This window comes from Meleagris gallopavo, chromosome 5 (genome assembly GCF_905368555.1).
Source record: "Meleagris gallopavo chromosome 5, MGAL_WU_HG_1.1, whole genome shotgun sequence".
Taxonomy (NCBI): domain Eukaryota; kingdom Metazoa; phylum Chordata; class Aves; order Galliformes; family Phasianidae; genus Meleagris; species Meleagris gallopavo.
This window is the reverse complement of record NC_139408.1, coordinates 18,831,223-18,849,840: the sequence shown is the minus strand read 5'-3', so window position 1 is coordinate 18,849,840 and position 18,618 is coordinate 18,831,223. Positions and strand designations below refer to the sequence as shown.

Here is an 18,618-nt window from a genome sequence, read left to right as displayed (position 1 = left end):
TATTTTGTTCCACTGTGAATATAGCAGACTGGCACAGCAGCTGAAGTGAGACCTGCAAAAGATACAAAAGCCATTTCCTTCAGCTGCAGAAAGATAACACTCCTACTGACCTGAGTGGGACCAGCATTTAGGAATGGGTGTGAAGACAGAGAGGTGTAGTAGCCACACTTTTATGTTAATACCACCACAACTGTGAGATATCCCCCAAGCACACACAGCTTCTCACATTGTTATTTCCCTTAAAATATATGAAATGGTAAAATTATGGCTGTCAGCTAAGCAAAGCCAATTAAAGGAAACCAAATTAGTCTAAACAAGGATTTCTCAAGAAAGCAGATAAACTTGCCAGACCTATCCAAGTCCCCACCACATGGGGTCTTCTATGCAATTCTGCATTTCCCATTGTGCTCCTAGGAGGCAAGTGCAGCGCAGCAGCACAGCTTCTAGCCACAGAGACATCTGGCCAACTTGGGGCATATATTCTTGCTGAGCAGATGCCAGTAAAACTTTTCAACAGACTTTGGTAACCCTGCTCTCAGGGACTGTCTACAAGAAATTATATTGATTTGGGTCAATTGCATAATTGATTAAGTATTAAACTGCTACAACATCTGATTACAGACACTAACTTTTACACCTGGTAATACTGCCTTGCTTGTGGCTTTAAGTTTGAGTTAGAACACACACACGAGCTTTGATAGAGCTCACATCACAGATTATTCCCAGGTACAAGTGAAGCTATGAAAAGATACGGATTTTAACCATGTGTAAAACTAGTTTCCTGATGTTTCAGAAGCCACAGCCACCAACCTCACAGCAGTAACTTCAAGAAAATAAAACAAACAAAAAAAACTAACCCTCACAAAGACGATTCTGGTATGTTTCTCTTCCATTCACAAAGGTGTGAGCAACAAACTCTTCTGTCTAATCCTACGCTGATAAAAAGAACAACCCATCTCCTGAAGAGCAAGGAAAGTCTAGTACTCTCAATTTCCCACACAAACTTCCAAAAGAAGCAAGCTGCTCAAATCATTCCTGTTAGAAAACCATTTCTAACTAGCAGACAGCTAGACATGAGAATGATAGACTAAGATTTGTGATGGCAATGGAGGTTAAATCAACGTAAGACTTTCTGCTGCCACTGCTAACACAGGTAGCTCTCACAGCTAGATTTAGATTGAAGCATTATGCCTGAGCGATGATTAATGCTGGAAAACTACAACCTAAGCTCTGCTCAATCATGGAAGCTGTGGTGCTGAGGAGCAGCCCCAGTGGGAGAGTCATGCCAACAAGATTTTGGCCAGGCATGGAAATAGAGTTTAAGATTGGTGCGGCTGAGTCTGATGAATGAGGGTTAGGACAAGAAACAGAAGAGATGACCAAGCCAGCTGTCACTCTGCTAGTGACAACTCCTCTTCAACACTTAAACCAGGTAACCTTTGCTGCAGCTCTTTTCTACCTATGTTTGCGATCACAATAATTCTTTCCCAACCAAAAAGAAAGAATACTCCACCAAAACTGTTTTCTCCGGTACTGAAATAGGTACTCAAATTTCATTTTAAATACAAATGTTATATTTATTTTCCACAGTAACTGTAGAAAAAGTACTTGGCCACCTGGAATTGATTCCTTTCTACAGAAAGTCAGAAATCAACATCTGTGCCTTTCATTTTAATTCTTTCCACTGCCAGCAAAAAGAGGGAGGCTATTGTTCTGCAGTAGGAGCCTACTACTCGGTTAAATGACAACTTTGAAAAGTTAATGCAATTCAGCAGCCAGGATGGACACTGCATGACATTGCCAAAATACATGGTATACCTCAACCACCCACATACTGCTAAAAAATGTATTTGGAAGAAATTGATTTTTACAAACATGAGCTCAAGAGAGAATTTAATCAGCCTAAAGAACAATGGGGAAAAAAATAAAGTCCTTTATTTTAAACTCATCTTCCTTTAGCATGACATCTTATCACCTATATTTGAAATTTTGAAGCATGGGCGAAGAAACTGGAAACTCCTGTCACCTTTTTCTGGAGTTGTTAATTAGGCACGTGTTGAAGTGAAGGTAAAAATATCTAGACACAACTGTTAGGAGCTCTTATTTCATTTCTGCACAGGTGACAAAAAAACATTCTAGCTGTAGTATCAATTTCCAACTCCTCTGGCTGAAAGTACAGCAACTGAACTATGACTAGCTTCTAATTCTTTTTATAATTAGTTTGGGAACACCAACTACAGACCCACCAACAAAAGACAAAAAAAAAAAAAACAGACTACAAAAACCTACCAAACAAAAAAAAAAACAACCACCAGATTACAGCAGGGGCCTATACTATAATAATGCACTATTGTAAAAATGGCTCTTCCATCAGTAGAGTGAACTGTGCCTTTAGGGCTTATACAACATCCTCAAGTAATCCCTGCTTACAGAACAGGCATTATACAAGCTACAGACCCAGGACCAGATGCCCATCCTTACTGTCTTTAACATGGTGAGCCCTGAGTGACACAATACCTTGGCTAAGATTTAATCCAGGTCATACAACTGACTTTTATACTAGCCAAGTTATCTGCTACTATAACTGCTTTCAGCTTCAGCCTACCAAAGCAGGGTGAACAGGAGATAGGAGAAGAGGCAGGACGTCTCCCAGATCCACCAACACTCTTTTAAGCCAATTTCTTTTTCATTTGGAGACCTGAACTCACCACTTGTCTAGCACTATGTTATAGCTGTGTACTTACCTGTACCAGCTGTCCATCTTAACCTTTAGTCTCTATGCAGATGCATCAATTTGCCTCTTGAAAAAAAACCCTATCAAACATAATCTTATGAAGTCAAAATAGGGAAAAAATCCTGAGCTTGATCAGAGAACTGAGGAATGGAAGAAAGAAGCAATTCTTAGTTGACAGAAACACCTCCATCTATCAACATCCATCTATCCAACTATCTAGCGTTAAGAAAACAAAGCTATTAGAGAGCTAAATTTGCCCAGGCATAGCCTCCTTTTAATGAAACATTCAGTGACATTTTATGTGTATCCTTTCTTGAGTTCCTGCTTCAGTCTGCCTCTGAGTATTAAGTTCCAGCTGTAGGCTGAATTGGGCTAAGATGATGCACAATAATTGCCAGTGGAGCTTCAGCTTACCAACTGAGTCAATAATGAGTCAAAGAGACTTGAAACGTGCACAGCCAGGCTCAGACTACAAGGCTTAGGGAAGTATAAGAGATATCAGAGCACTTGGGAAATTCAGAATTTCAGTTTGCCACATGCAAAGGGCTGACTGTAAGCTCCATATGGAGTGGGACCTTCTGGGAGCTCTTTGTGCTTTATAAATCAGGTACTGTGATATTTCACTGAAATCTAGACTATGTCTGTACCACTTTGCTGTCAGTTTGTTTCACACAGGGTATGATTTTTCAATGATTCAATATGGTGCCCATTTTCATACAAGCAATTTATAAATGCTATAGAAAAAAAAAGATCAGCTGACAGTCACGTATGCTTCTAAATTTGTTTTAGAATACTGCGGGATATCAAAATCCTAATAAAAATTCAACGAAAACTATGCAAACATGAACAAGGGAGTACCCATACGTGCAACTGTGGCCATTACACTGTAGATATGCAGAACAGGAATCAGCTTCAGGACACCTGCAAAACCAGTAATGTGTAACTTGACAGCAGTAGTACTGTTTACTAACAACTGCAGGGTGACAATTGGAGCAACATTACTGAAGCCAGCTCGGCCAGCGTGAATATAGACTTGCAGCAGTAATACTCTTTTCCTAGGCAACGTGGTTAAAGCTAATAAAGGATTTTAGCAACCTTAGTGGGAAAGAAAAGAAGGGCCATGAAAGGAAGATGAGTTTGAATTAGAACAGCCAGTATGCTTTGTTGGTGGTAAATCTTTCTAGACTAAAAAACACAAAATGGAGGATAAGCTGAAAGAAGAAACGCTGTGAAAATACATTTAGATAAAAAGCAATTAAGGGAATAAATTAAGTACAGTGCTAGAGGTGAAAAAAAAATTTACACAGCTGTTGAAAAATACTAAGAACAAGGAATCCCCTTGCAGTTCAGTGGACTGCTGTCAGAGCAGGAAATTCCCCCATGACTGGCAGGCCAGTGGTGCTGCTTGGAAAGGTTACCACCATCAGTTAACACAACACGTGGCAGATACCTCAGGCAATCAGAGAAAAAAAACAGATGGGTGGGAGGGACTTTCCTGGATAAGATCCACTGAACAGAACTAGAACAAAGCCCTAGAAAGAGCAATTCTGCATGAGTTACATATATGTGACAGTGTAGATAATGCAAGCAATTATACCTCCACCCAGTCCTAATCCCAAGTGGTTATCTGGATAAACAGACTAAACTAAGGGAAAAGTCTGGCCATTCCACTTCAGTGCTGGAAACCAAAGATCATCAGAATGCAGCTGGGGACAGATTAAAGGAACAGCTTCAAGGATTACCACAGCACCTAAAAGGCCTACAAATATTCACTGTTGGGAACAAGAATAGAATTATTTGACTTGCTTTTAGACTGTTGTGGTCTAAGCTTTTACACTTTCCTCATGACACAGAAACCTTAATAAGATATTCAACACTGGGTTACAAGTGCTATGGGAAAAAAGAGCAGGAACTTACTTTCAGAAAATGGGATCTTCCTCCCATTTATGTACCTAAATCTGTGGCACTTGACTCCTGCCTCATCCCCAAATGTACTTACTCCTATTTATGACAAAAATGAATCTTTACAAACTCATGACTTCAGGTTCATTGCAAAACACAGTGTTTTGCAAAGCTACTATTTGTCAAGGATATGCCTCCTGTCAAAGCCAGGTCAACACATTTTGCAGGAGGGGTTACATTCTCTTTTCCTAGGCTGTAGAGTGACCATTCTTGATCAAAAGGACCTTTATGCATGAAGGAGTATCTGACACAAACCAAAGAGATTTGCTAGTGCAGTCTTCCTGTAATGACAGCAGGGTAAAGGAGGCCTTTGAAGTTCATGGAGGAGTAGGAAGAGGTGTTAATTTAAAAAGCTTGCCAGTATACCCAAGAGCAGAAGGAGAGCAAAGTACCAATTAATAATTCACACTTCTATTCCACATGTTATCTTAGTATCTCAAAACAGTTTGCAAACATTGATTAAGTCTCACAACATTCACCTGAAGCAGACAAGCACAGATGAAGCTCTGCTCCTACCAGCCAGGATGTTACTCCGGGATCATTTTGTTTAGCTGATGTGTGCCTTTTCTTCCCCATCTGTTAAACAGTGATAATGACAATATCATACTGGAGTACTGTGTCCAGTTCTGGGCTCCCCAGTACAAAAAAGACAGGGATCTCTTGGAAAGAGTCCAGCGGAGGGCCACAAAGATGGTGAAGGGCCTGGAGCATCTCCCCTATGAAGAAAGGCTAAGTAAACTGGGTCTGTTTAGCCTTGAGAAAAGAAGACTGAGAGGGGACCTGATCCAGGTTTATAAATATCTGAGGTGTGGCGGCCATAGTGGTGAGGCCAGTCTCTTTTCAGTGGTACGTGGAGACAGGACGAGGGGAAACGGACATAAGCTGCAGCATAGGAAGTTTCGCACGAATGTGCGTAAGAACTTCTTCACGGTGAGGGTGACGGAGCACTGGAACAGGCTGCCCAGGGAGGTTGTGGAGTCTCCTTCTCTGGAGATATTCAAGTCTCGCCTGGACGCCTACCTGTGCGACCTGGTGTAGGGAACCTGCTTTGGCAGGGGGGTTGGTCTCGATGATCTCTAGAGGTCCCTTCCAACCCCTACAATTCTGTGATTCTGTGATTCTGTGATACTACAGGGAGAGGTTCAGAAGCTTAGTGATTGCTAAATCAACAATTTTTTTATGTAGGGAAATAGCACACAAGGGCAATCTCCTGTGTCAGACTGAACTCAATTACACTGAATTAAAACTACTACACTTGACATGATGACATGGCTGGTGGAAAGAAAATCCTCTATCTTGATTTTATAATGCCCTACAGATGCACTTTACTCTGTCCTAAGTACCCAAGAACACTTGAGTTCTAGTTAATGATCACGATTTGCTGGGTGCTGTGTTAACAGAAAACTCATCATAATTACACTAATTAGATCTGCTATAGAAAGAATTGTGATAAATGAAAGGTACTGTCCACTGTAGCCTCTAAATCTCAATTAATACAGAGGTGTTGTTTTGCTGTGTTTGGGAGCCAGGACTGACATACCCTTAGCTGCAGAGGGAATCTTCATTTACATTCTGATGGGGAGCTGAGAACATCACACTGTTTAATCCTCACTTTGAAAGACAGGTATACAAGCATCACCAATTGACAGATAGGGACATGGCAATTCAGGGAAGCTCTTGAACTGCCACAGGACAATCACACACACTCACCACAATCAGAATTTCACTCCTTATTCCCAATCTTGTACTTCGACTTGGTTTTTTTTAAGCACATATTTATATTCAAAAAACAGATCCTTGCTGCTCTAATCTAATAGAAGAGAGTTCCTTTTTCCATGTCTGGGGCTTTTTCATGCACAAAAAGAGGCAGAATTACTCTGCTTAACACCCCATAATAATCTGACTTTTCCAGAAGGACCAAAGATAAAGACAAAGTAACAGCTTCATGAAATACAGCTCTTTTCTTCTCCTGAGCCTGACAGTCACTTCCAAAAGCAGATTGTCATGACAACAAACAACCTGGAGGCAATCCAGCCAATTAATCTGCAGAGGAAGCAGCCATCCCAACCTTGGAAAAGAACACTGCTGCTTTAAGCTTCAGATGCCAAAAAAAGAAAAACCCAACAAAAAAAACTTACCACATGCATTAATCTTACTAGGCTGCCTTAGACCTGTAGTGAAAAACAATTCACTCCTCAACACAGCAGCACTACTGCAGCAGCAATACAGAGCACTAGACCCACAAAACGTCCTCTTTCTTCTCCTTCCCCAAGACAACCACAACACCAGAGCAGGCCAGCTCCCTCTCTGGGGCTTCATCCAGGCAGATTTATGTTCCCAGGACATGACACAGCCCTGGCAAGTAAGAGGATGACCCATTCAGCTTTTACATCTTCAGCCAAAGGAAAAAGCTCATAGGTTAAGCAGAAAAACCACACAGAACACATCATCACATACCACTGCTGTAAACTCTTTTTTGTTGACATTGCTGCTGCTTGTTTTCCCTCTTCCCTTATGAGTTGTCAAGAATATTTATCACCATGTTGAGCTCAGAATTACTTTCTCTTTCATGAAGGGCTAAATCATCAGAACAGCTAAATATTGAAGTCATTCTCCTTCAATTTCTCAGATTTCATCTTGCATACCATCCTTTATCTCTCTCTTCATGTGCTCCGTTCTCTATAGGCCCAAGCACACTCCAATTTCCCAGCAAACACCCAACGAGACTTCCATCTTTTCCTGCTAAGGACTCTCAGTAGCAACTCAGACATGAAAATGTTTAGAAGCTGATGCCTGATACACATCACTTGTCAGCCCCAAGTCATTCATTTTATAAAATACCATGGTATTAAGTTAAAAGAAGCAAAAATAGGAAATGCTGCATGTAGTTACAGAAAAAGTTGAAAAGAAAAAAATTACAGAGATGGTGTTTTGAAAGTCTCGTATTTTTCAAACAGTAATAAAAATTTCCTCCCTGACTTCATATTGTTCTCTTAATACTGAAACAGGGAAGGCTAGGAATATATTGTATATATACTGTACATATGCTGTAGAATATACTGTAGACTTGTCACACAGTGAAGCACACCCTGCAGAAAGTAACAATGCAAAGAGGACCCATAGCTTTAAGCCTACCCAGACTTACTCATCTGGCAAACGGACAGACCACCAAACTTCCTCAAACTGAAACTTTATTACTGATCTCTCCCGGTCCAACCCATCTCTCCTAGGAGTCACTAAATGGATTCCTAGAAACTTCAGTGAGGATGGGATCACAGATCACAAGCACTTCCAGCAAAAGTGATTTTTTAAATTAATTTAAAAGAGATACCAACCTTCTGAGCACTGACACCGGAATGCACACACACACACTCTACGTGTTTCACTCTTAGTAGTTTGCAGATTAGGAAACCACAGCTCTAGTCAACACAGGGCAACAACAGAAACATAATTTCTATGTCTGTAAAGCATTAATTAGAGTTGGTATAATGCTGCTCAATAGAAAAAAGAGCCTATTCCTACCTTGAGGACTTTCACAGCTTTCTTCATCGCTGTTGTCTTGACAGTTATTTTGACTGTCGCACACGAAGCTTTTATCAATGCAAAGACCATTTTTGCAGTGGAATCGGGCAGTAGAGCAAAGCAAGGGATTGGCTGCTGTGAAAAGAGAAAGTGAGATCTTTCATTAGATATTCTCTTAGGCAGTGGAATAGCCTTTAGGTAATTAAGGACAACAGGTCACAACTCAACAGCTGATCACTTCACTGAATACATGGGAGTAACTTGGCAATCAAATATACGTTGCCTCTTTAAGCAGAGAGAGATGAAATTTCTAAATCATGCAAGATTCACTAGAACTAGCAGAGATTTAGTCTACTCTCAGTTGTAATAATCCTTCTGCACTCTTTCATGAGAGCCCTCATTACAATTGCTGCTAGATACTCAGCTTTTGCCCACCTCAAAGCTGTATGGAAGGTAGCACTGCCTCCCATAAACACTGCCTGTTGCTTCCCATTATGACAAAGTCAGTTTAGCTCAAGTTTTATAACCCAACAATCCAAGCTCAGAACTGCAGCACAGTGTTTATTCTACCTCCTGCTCTGTTTTTTCCACCTTGCTCATCCCCACTCTTTTTTTTTTTTTAAATTGATACAATGGCAATGTTGGCATTTCTCAAATTCTCAGTGTTTGAACATGAAATTCATTTTTACAGTTAAAGTGCACTCAGAAAATCCTTTCACAAAACACAGCCCTGTGAGTTAGGTGAATGCACACTCAGCAAAAGCAGAACAGTATTTAAGCAGACTCATTCAGGAAGAGCCGTTTTCACTCACTCTAAACCTAGCATCTTACAGCATATTTGCTGCTATATATAGTCTCATTTAAAAGCCTCAAGCAGCATAGTTTCTCAGTTTCAAGAGATTACATCACAGATTCAATGTGTATCACAGCTAAGGATATTTCCTTGATAATCATCGTGTTTTCTCACTCCTAACTTCATCCCTCTACTCTAAGCTATACTTCAGCATAAATAACTACATAATTCTCCCTTGAACAATGTTTGCACCCTTCACATACAGCCTTATCTTCCTACGTAGTCATGCCTTAGCTGAGATATGCATAATTTATATCTTCTCATGAATCACTCTCTTTGTCCCTTAATTTTTGTCACTTTTCTCTGAACTCCCGCCAATTTTTGATAATGAGGTAACTGAAACTGAATGCAGCATTCCAATTGAAAATCTTACAAAGCTGTTTAGATGCCTTGTCTGCTTCAAAGTGATTCTCTGCCACAATAACAAAGGGGATTACAGTTCCCAAATACTAACTGGCTTCCTATTTTTTTATTCTTTTAAGTAAGAGCTGCCTTTAAAGAAACTTAAAAAAAAAAAAAAAAAAAAAAAACCAAAATCACCACACTTTAAACTCTTCTGTGCATATAATCTGCAGTATACTAGTACACATAACAAATACTCCCTACATCTGGTCAATTTCTCCAGCTCCCTGAAAGCACATTTATTACAAACATGCAAAATCTCTTTTGGTCTGGAACTGCTGCATACTTGCACAGCATGTTGATTTTGCAGGTCACTTTAGGACCTACAGCACTGTTTCTCTACTTAAGCAAAGCTGTGACTAGACACTTAGATGTGCTGGAAGATACCAGGGGTGCACTTCAACAGCACAGAGGAAAAGGAAGATCAGTAGCTTATTGTCTGCTGTAAGGCCTTGTTAGAGCCACATGCCACAAGCACATGGGAAATTAAGGAATTTGTAACTAACTCCAAGGTGGCATGCTTTAAAGTGAAACCTGCCATTTGTCAGTCCACTACCTCAAGGATATTCAAAGAATATTCATCAAAACCTCTTTCTAGTCCAGTTGTTTAAGCACAACCCAAAGACCATAAAATCTTAGCCTTCAATCTTGTTTCACTAACTTCATCCTCTGCAGAGGTGCTATCACGCTGCCACAGCCCTCCAAGGAGCCAAAGCAGACTCTCGACCAACAACAGATGGCACCTTTAAAGGATGTTCATGCTGCTATAGAGATCTCAACATGTGGGGGAGGCACACAAACAAGAAAGGCAAGTCCTCCTAGAAGCAGACAGTGATAGATCTCTGTAAAGATCTCCCCTTTTGTTATCTTTGAAAGCTGGTGTCTGTTGTCCTCCTCCTGACCTTTAAATGACATTAAAAGGAAAAGCCCAGCCTGCTCCAACAAGAAAACGAGCTACTATTTGCTGCAGGCTTCCGCCTACAGATCCATGCAACATCAGGGCTTTTAACAGCTCCTGATAATAGGGCTGCTGGATCGAACATAACCTTTCCTTACCACTATGATAAATCCCTGCTAGACTTACAAATATAGCAGATCTATGCAGCCACACAACAGGGGTTTAGTCCATGTCAAGTCATAATTCGAATGATATATCTGCTGTGACTTTGCTACAAGATGCTGAATAGCTCAGGGGCTCAAACTCAGGCATTGGCAGGCATTTCTGACTTGGAGAACCAGCTTCTCCTTTAAAGATCCTGTTTCACTAAATAACCATTTCCTGGCTTTTTTTTTTTGTTTGAGAACATGTATAGATAGAGAAGCCTAAATACACTGATGAACAAAGAATCTTCTTCAGTGACCACAAATAAGCAAATAAAAACTGAACAATTTTTAGTCTCATTTGTAATATTTGACAAATGCATATTACACTGAAATACAGAGAACCCGTTCAAAGCAAACATGAAGCTCAAATCTAATTTCAAAATTACAAACACATCTTAATATAACATGCAGACATTATTTACAAAACAAAACCAAGCTGGACCTTATTAAAAAATCACAGTTGTCAATTGGATCCTTAAATATATATGTATTTTTTAAACAAGGCCTGTTTTTGTGATGTAAATGCCACACAAGTGACAAGATTCTCTGTCACTGACAGCAATAAAAGGAAAAAAAATTTAAGAGTGGTGCTAACCAGCCAGCAGAAAAGGAGGTAGCAAGAATTGGCTCCTAAAGGACACATCTTAAAAATCTGTAAGAAGAAAAATTCCACTGAAGAAATCACCCACTTAGCTTGGCTAAGTAAACATATAAATAAATGCAGCAACGAGGAAAAGATGGAGAACATACTAATGAAGATGACGCACTTGTTTGTGTATGTGTGAGTGAAAACTGGACACAACCAAAACTAAGATGAAAGCAGGTGAAACTTTGCCTGCCTTAGTCAGGCTATCCCGCCATTTTGAAATGCAGTGGTTTGCAAAGAAGTTGGATATCACTCTTCCACCACTCTTGAACTGCTTGTTGCAAAGACGATCGTTCTTCTGCAGAACTCTCACCTGAGATTCTGAACCAACAACCAAGAAAATACGCCCTGAAACATGTCAGAGGAGGTAGTGCCTGCATCTGACAACATTAAGGCTGAAGAGACTCTTCTGAGAGGAGTACTAAAGTTTACATTTCCTATTGAGGCAGATTTGACTGTTATTAACACTATCAATGTTTATGCTACTGAGAGATTCTGTGAGAGAAAAAAAAAAAGGCACAAGATCATTGAGGTTATCCAACTCAAACTAAAGCTGACTAGTGTTTCTATCTATGATTAGCTGAAAAAAAAACAAATTAACTGGGAAGTAGACTGATACTTACTGCAGTTTTCCTCATCGCTGCCATCAGGACAGTCCTCAAAGCCGTTGCATCTGAAGCGGCCAATGATGCAGTGGATTCCACTGGCACAGGGGAAGAAGGTGGCACCACACTTGGACTTGGCTTTTGCTGAGAGAAGAAATGCACAGAAGATTACAAACATTAGGGAAACGTCTTACAAAGGTTAAAGACACTTTAGTAACAGCAGAGGTTGCTCTGGGAAGCCTGTAAGCGAAGAATACAAGGTGGATAGGGATAGTGAACACGGCAGCAGGTTTGGAGAATTTGGGAACTGGAGACCAAAGCGGGCAAAGATAGGTTTACAAGGAATCAGGAAACACCTGGAGAAGGAAAAGGGGAATAAAGAGATATGAAGTGAGTTAGTGTCTACATGAGAATAATAGGAAACATAAGAGATCTTAATTAAAGCATTTTTAAAGTGGCAAAAGTCAAATTCAGGAAAAAAAAAATGCTATAACTAACAGTTCCTCTAGTTAGCACAATTTATGTGGAACTAGGTGCAAAAGGAACATGAATTGCATCTCTTACTGTACAACTCTCCATCATACAGCTTTCATTATAAAGCTCTCCAGGACATAAACCGCATCTATTTCATAGCACTTGCATAGCCATTCATAACACTAAATACTAACAATAACATCAAAATATGGTTAAGAAGCGATTACAGAATCTCATTTGATCCCAAGTACTTCATATTTTTTTTACTTCACTGCACAGCAACTCTTATGGCAGGGAGAAGAGAATGCTGCCCTCAGCTAGAGTAATGCAGATGCTTCCACTACATTGCTCAAGGCAAGCGCCAATTCAGTCTTGTGCTATCATCAGCCCAGAATTGATTTATCTGTTTGCTTGTTTGTTCCTTTTTTTTTTCCACAGATTAGCATGACTTCATTTTCTGCAATGCATCATGGACTAGAAAGTCCCCTGAAAACGGAAGCCTGGCTGACTGCAGGGAGGTGAGCATGGAACATTGCCAACACGCCATAATGCCATCTGTGGACCACTTACAGGAGAACAACAGAAAAGAAGCCAGCTTACTGAAGGACTTTTGAGTGGACTCTCCTTCTCTCTCCCTACTTCTACACCAAACACACAAGATGTGTTTGCAATTCCTGGGTTTTGAGATGTTGATAGATCTGGATATCACAGTAGTAGGCAGTCTTTCTATGTAGCCATATGGGTTAATACACCAAAATGGGCAGTTTTATGAGGCCAGGACAAAGTCAGGGACAACAGAAAAAACACAGGGGGGAAAAAAAATTTAAAAAAAAAAAAATATATATATATATACACATACCAAATGAGGACAAGAAGCATGAGCACTAATGTGAAAGGGACAGCCTTAAACCACAGCAATAGTAACTCACACTTGATTTAGTATCCTTCCAAAGTAAATTCCCTCAAGTTCCTCTCCCGCATTTTTTAACTTATTTATTTTTATTATACCAGTAGTTTTCAGTTAAGTAGGAAGTAGGATGTATCACTGATGTATTCACCTACCACATTTTCTGAAGAGAATCCAAGGTTCACTTGGAAAGAAAAGGTGAACCATTACTTTGTAGAAAAACAAGTTGATAAATTGCCCTGAAATAGCTTCTGTGCTCAACAACACTGGCAATGCAAAACCCACAGCCAAGACACCTGAGACCCTTAATTCTTAACAGAACTTCAAAGAGAAACTTCTGTGCTGGAGTTTTGATGCAGACTGATTTCAGCTAAATAATTAAGTAAGCACAAGGTCTGAGGCAGTGCCATACCCCAAGTCTTTAAACAAAAACCCCAAAACAAATGCTTCAAGAACAAATTCCACAACTGTCACCAAAGCAAGAAGTCCATATTAGCATTTGACACGCCAGCCAGCCAAATTGAGAAAGTGTGGCCATAACACTTAGACACAAAGAGATGCCCAATTCTTAATATTTCCCAGAGTCTGTTCAACCTAGAGAGGACCTGAGGAGAAGCCTCATGGCGGTTGCAGCTCCTCGCAGAAGTCAATGGCAGAGCTCTGCTCTCTGGTGACAGTGACAGGGCCCCAGGGAACAGCATGGAGCTATGTCAAGAAGAGTCAGGTTGGGGGTTAGGGAAAGGTTCTTCACCAGAGGCTGGAACAGGCTCCCCAGGGCAGTGGTCAAGGCCCCAGGCTGCTGGACTTCAAGAAGACTTCGGACAAGGCTCTCAGAGTTTGAATTTTAGGTGGTCCTGGGTGGAGCCAGGAGTTAGACTCAATGACCCTCATGGATCCCTTCCAATTCAGAATGTTCTATGGCTCCTGTGATTTGGAGTCTGAATTTGGAGACTATAAAGTTTCTGGCCAACTGTTCAACTACCCTTTATCATCGCTGAAAATCTACTCAGATTAAGGCTTCAGAATTATTTCCTTCTAAAATTTCTAATATGAATAACCTCTCAGCACAGCCTTACTCTTCCCAGAGAGACTTTGGACTACAAATTGCAAAACTGGAGCTTTTGGCACTTCGAATGGCACAAATCCCTGAACTTTTCCAATCACAGCTCCAAGTGGTGGCAAACATGGCAGCAGCCCAGTTTCAGGAATGATCAACACGCTGCTCGGCCACTGAGTCCTGCAGCTGAGTCCTTGTCCATAAGACAAGAGGGCCCAAAGCACCTGAGCTACCACCGTCCAATCATAAGCAGTATTTAATGCTGACATCTAGAAGAGAAAGGAGCTAGACTCACCACAAAAAAAAAAAGTCAAATTCTGGAAAACGCTTTCCTTAGTTTATCCAAAACATCCTGATACCCCATCAAAAAGAGGGAGAGACCATTAGGGACATGATTTAATACAAGTAGTGCTTGGACAACTACACATAGTTTAGTTGAAAATTTTCCTCTTAGACCTTTTCATATCTCCTCCTCCTCTTGGAACAGTAGACAAGGAACAGGATTTGTACATCTCTTTTAAAAAAATGTGTATTTATTTACTCTTGAAGGAAGGAAATAACAGCAAACAAAACCCAAATGCAGTTCTGCATACTTGCAACAAGCATAATAATACAGGGACCAACCAATCCCAACCCAAATTCACATTCACAGTGGATACCCTGAAAAGATAAAGGAATGTTTCAAATCTTACAGTGACTCACTATCCACATAGCTAGCAGTTTAGTTGGCACAAACCTTGCTCTCAAATAGAACTCTATTTTCTAAGTTCAATTTCAAATACAAAAATTTTCATATGCTGTGAATAAACACAGAAGTAAAATGAGGAATTAATAATAGCTTAATCGGAGACACATTAGTCCAATTCTTGAGACCATCACTACAGAATTTCTTGTCTATTTCCAATTTGATATCTCTGCTGTCCCTTGGCAAAGTTTTCCTGAGGTGTTCAGGCAAATGCTGTTTGATCATTTCTCACAAAGTTCCTATGGAAAACACAGTCATTTCTTCCTGAGCAAACATGCACCTTCCCATTCTGCAGTGATCTCTGGAAATACCCTTAATGTCATGAGACTATCCATTTTCTTCAGGTCCTCGGCCCTCTCACAAGTAACAGATACACCTACCAGGTTCATGACGCCTGTGGCAGATTCAAGCCATTTGCTGCGCTATTCACAACACTTCTGTAGCTCCTACTCCTGTTACATGACTGCTATGAAAAAGGCTTTCCTCTTTTTTGTGCATCACTGTGTCTTCTGTTGCACAGGCCTGAATTTTTCAGGTGGATCTGTACGTGAAAAGTCTCCCATTTATTTAAAAGAAGTTGCCTATTTGGCTTCTTCAGTAACTTCAGTCTTGAGAAGCTCTCAAGGACATCATTATCTTTGCAATCTATATCGTTCTGTCACATTTGGCTGAAATGGGGCTCAGGATAATAAAAAATTGCTTGGATATCAGGAGATGGCTGAAGAGTAGTGAAAAAGGAAACAAACGCCTGTGGATCATCTGACCTCATTTAGCCTTGCTAGTACAATCCGCCAAGGGAAAGGGAAGGGAAAAGCTGGTTATTTTTAAAGGAACTGGCAAATCCTCCTAAGCCCAGGACTCCATAACCTAAGCAATGGAGAGACCATGCACTGGGTGGAAGGGGAAAGGACTAAAGGCCACACTCAGAAAACGACAAGAAATCACACAGCAACTTACCAAACTGTGTCTACAGAAATGTTACTCAAATAGCAGATCCAGTCTGGATTCAGATAGTACATCAGTTGCAGAAATATAGCAAGTACTAAAACACCCTAAAGGACGTTCAACCAATTTGCAAACCTGTGGTGGAAAAGTGTAGATTTGTTGCATTCCTGCTCCTCACCTGTTACCTAGTCATGGCAGAAGAAATCTCAGAACATCAGTAGTTGGAAGGGACTTCCAGAGGTCATCGAATCCAACCTCCCCGCTAAGCTAAAGCAGGCACCCTACAACAGATCGGCATCCAGATGGGTCTTGAATATCTCACAACTTCTCTGGGCAACCTGTTCCAGGGCTCCAACATCCATAAGGAAGTTCTTCCACATGTTATGTATGTTCAAGTTTTAGGCCACTGTTCCTTGTTCTATTGCTACATACCAACAAGAAGAGTCTGGCCTCATCCATTTGTCTCCCACCTCCCCTTAGATATTTATAACCATTAATCAGATCTCTTCTCAGTCTTCTTTTCCCCAGCCTGAACAGATCCAAGTTACTAAGCCTGTCTTCATATGGGAGATGCTCCAGGACCTTTATCACCTTTGTGGCCCTCTGCTGGACTACTTCTAGGCGATCCCTGTCTTTTTTGAATTGGAGAGCCCAGAACTAGATACAGTATTCTAGATGTGGCCTCATTAGGGCAGAGAAGAGAAGGAAGATCACCTCCCTCAATCTGCTGGCCACGCTCTTTTTAATACGCCTCAAATGCAAGAGTGAAACATTATTATGAAACTGTATTTACACTGAAAAAATGGAATTCCCACAGTATTTAGGCAAAAAGGTGGCAGTGAATGGCCACACACGGATAAACCTCCTCTGGCTTTTCTAAATACAGGAACTCTGATCTTCACTACAAAGCTCTCCTCTTCACTTGGAATTCAGACCAAAATAACAGGGCTAAGATGCTCACAGAGAACTGTTGGCTACAGTAATTATTTGCTTAAGTTCAAGATAACTGTTTTGGCAGTTATGTACGCAAGTATGTGAACTCACTCCTTATGCTATGCAGAAATCAATCCTCTCACTCCCTTCCTCTAAGGATCTTAAAAAAAAATTATTAACTTCCACTCAGGACCAGCTGTACTTTCCACAGATTTAACAGTTTGCAGGCACAGCTCTACAGTATTAATAGAAAAACATTTTACTATCTTTAGGGCATAAAGTGTGAAACAGAAGTATTTTGCAAAAGTTGTAATCTGTTTTATTATTTCTCAGCAATAAGATGGACAGTAGGGGAAAAAAACAGATTTAGCATATACTATATAAAATCACATACTGTATATATGAATATCCTTTTACAAAAGCAATTCTGACATGCCTGACTTCACTAGAAGATCTTTAAACGTGACTAGAAGGTTACAACAAAACTTCTTCAGTTATGGGCTAGCCTTTTGTTTTCACACAATAGTCTGCTATGCCAGTTCTCCAGTTGAAGACAAAAGCATCTAACTTCATGAGTTTTTACGCAGGAAGAGAAGACACTTCAGAGGTAGATACTGTGGAGACAATAGCCTTAACTTTTGTCAAAGACTAAAGTTATCTTTCCTGAAAGTAATCTTCAGTGGTCTAGAAGTCTAAATAACCATCTACAAAATTGTCAGAAAGTAGATGAGACACTAGAAGAAAGTGTAGGCAAAAACCTTGATCTCTATCCATTCAGCAAAGTGATTTCTTGCTAAAAGAAGTATTTTAGAGGTCACTACTTGTTAGAGAAAAGCAAAATGAACAATAATTTCATTCAAAGCACAAATTCTAGGTCAGTTGTTACACTGACTAAGTTCAGGACATCTCCAAACTTATTACTCAGGATTCAAATAAGCAGGACAGAAAGAACTAAGGGACTCCAGCAGCAGGGGAACCCTCCTGATGAGGGCATTGGTGTGCCAAGGATTTCAGTCTTTCAGTCCCTCACTCCCTCTGTAAACAGCTACCCGATCTGCACTGCATGCTACCACTTGACTGCATCCATCGGTTCAACCTGTCCCAGTTCCAGGCTCTCCAATCGGACTACCTACTGACATCTACCTAGAGGGGACTGTCAATAGGATTAAGTAATTAGCACCACAAACCCTCTTGATCTCCTCGTATAAAAACCCATCAAATGTTAGCGATATTGCACTTGTCTTTACTCATGTGTAAATTTCTGTAATTGAGCTTAAAATGAGAACTTCACCATGGTCACTTCATTATAAACTGTATGACAGCTACTCTAAGTATTTGGTTGCTTAATCATGAGTGAAAACAAGAGTCAAGTCTAGGTTGATAGTCCAAATCTGTGAGCCATTTGAGTAAGTGACGAAAAGATTAGCAGCTGGTTTACAGCATCTTCTCAATTAATGCAGATGCTCATTTCATGCACTGTTTAATGTTCTGTTAAAGTTCTGTTTAAAAATTCTGATGTTTGTCACCTCTCTAAGAAACTTGATACAAACTTTACTAGAGCTGATCTTCCAGTCGTTCTGCTGGCCAACTGGCATTCCAGGCTTTTTTTTTATAACCCTGAGAGCAGCATGTGCAAACAGCAACTAAAACACCATTCACCATAGATGGATGACTCTCCCTTCCCAGCTCAGTTTCTACACATTAACTCCAAGCTGAAATATAACGTCTC

The 18,618-nt window shown here is 40.3% G+C and overlaps 1 protein-coding gene across 3 annotated transcripts in view; it reads right to left on the bottom strand.

The window, feature by feature from the left end:
• Nucleotides 1-18,618, bottom strand: part of LDLRAD3 (low density lipoprotein receptor class A domain containing 3) — a 115,492-nt gene that overhangs the window by 45,773 nt on the left and 51,101 nt on the right. For 2 of the 3 annotated variants that reach the window (XM_031553511.2, XM_085224581.1), the window contains exons 3-4: nucleotides 11,847-11,972; nucleotides 8,219-8,353 (exon numbers count right to left, since the gene is read on the bottom strand). In XM_031553511.2, coding sequence (XP_031409371.1) covers nucleotides 8,219-8,353; nucleotides 11,847-11,972 — 261 coding nt within the window. Of the gene's footprint in view, nucleotides 1-5,175; nucleotides 5,273-8,218; nucleotides 8,354-11,846; nucleotides 11,973-18,618 lie in introns of all 3 variants that reach the window. The other variant, XM_085224579.1, reaches the window with a different exon arrangement.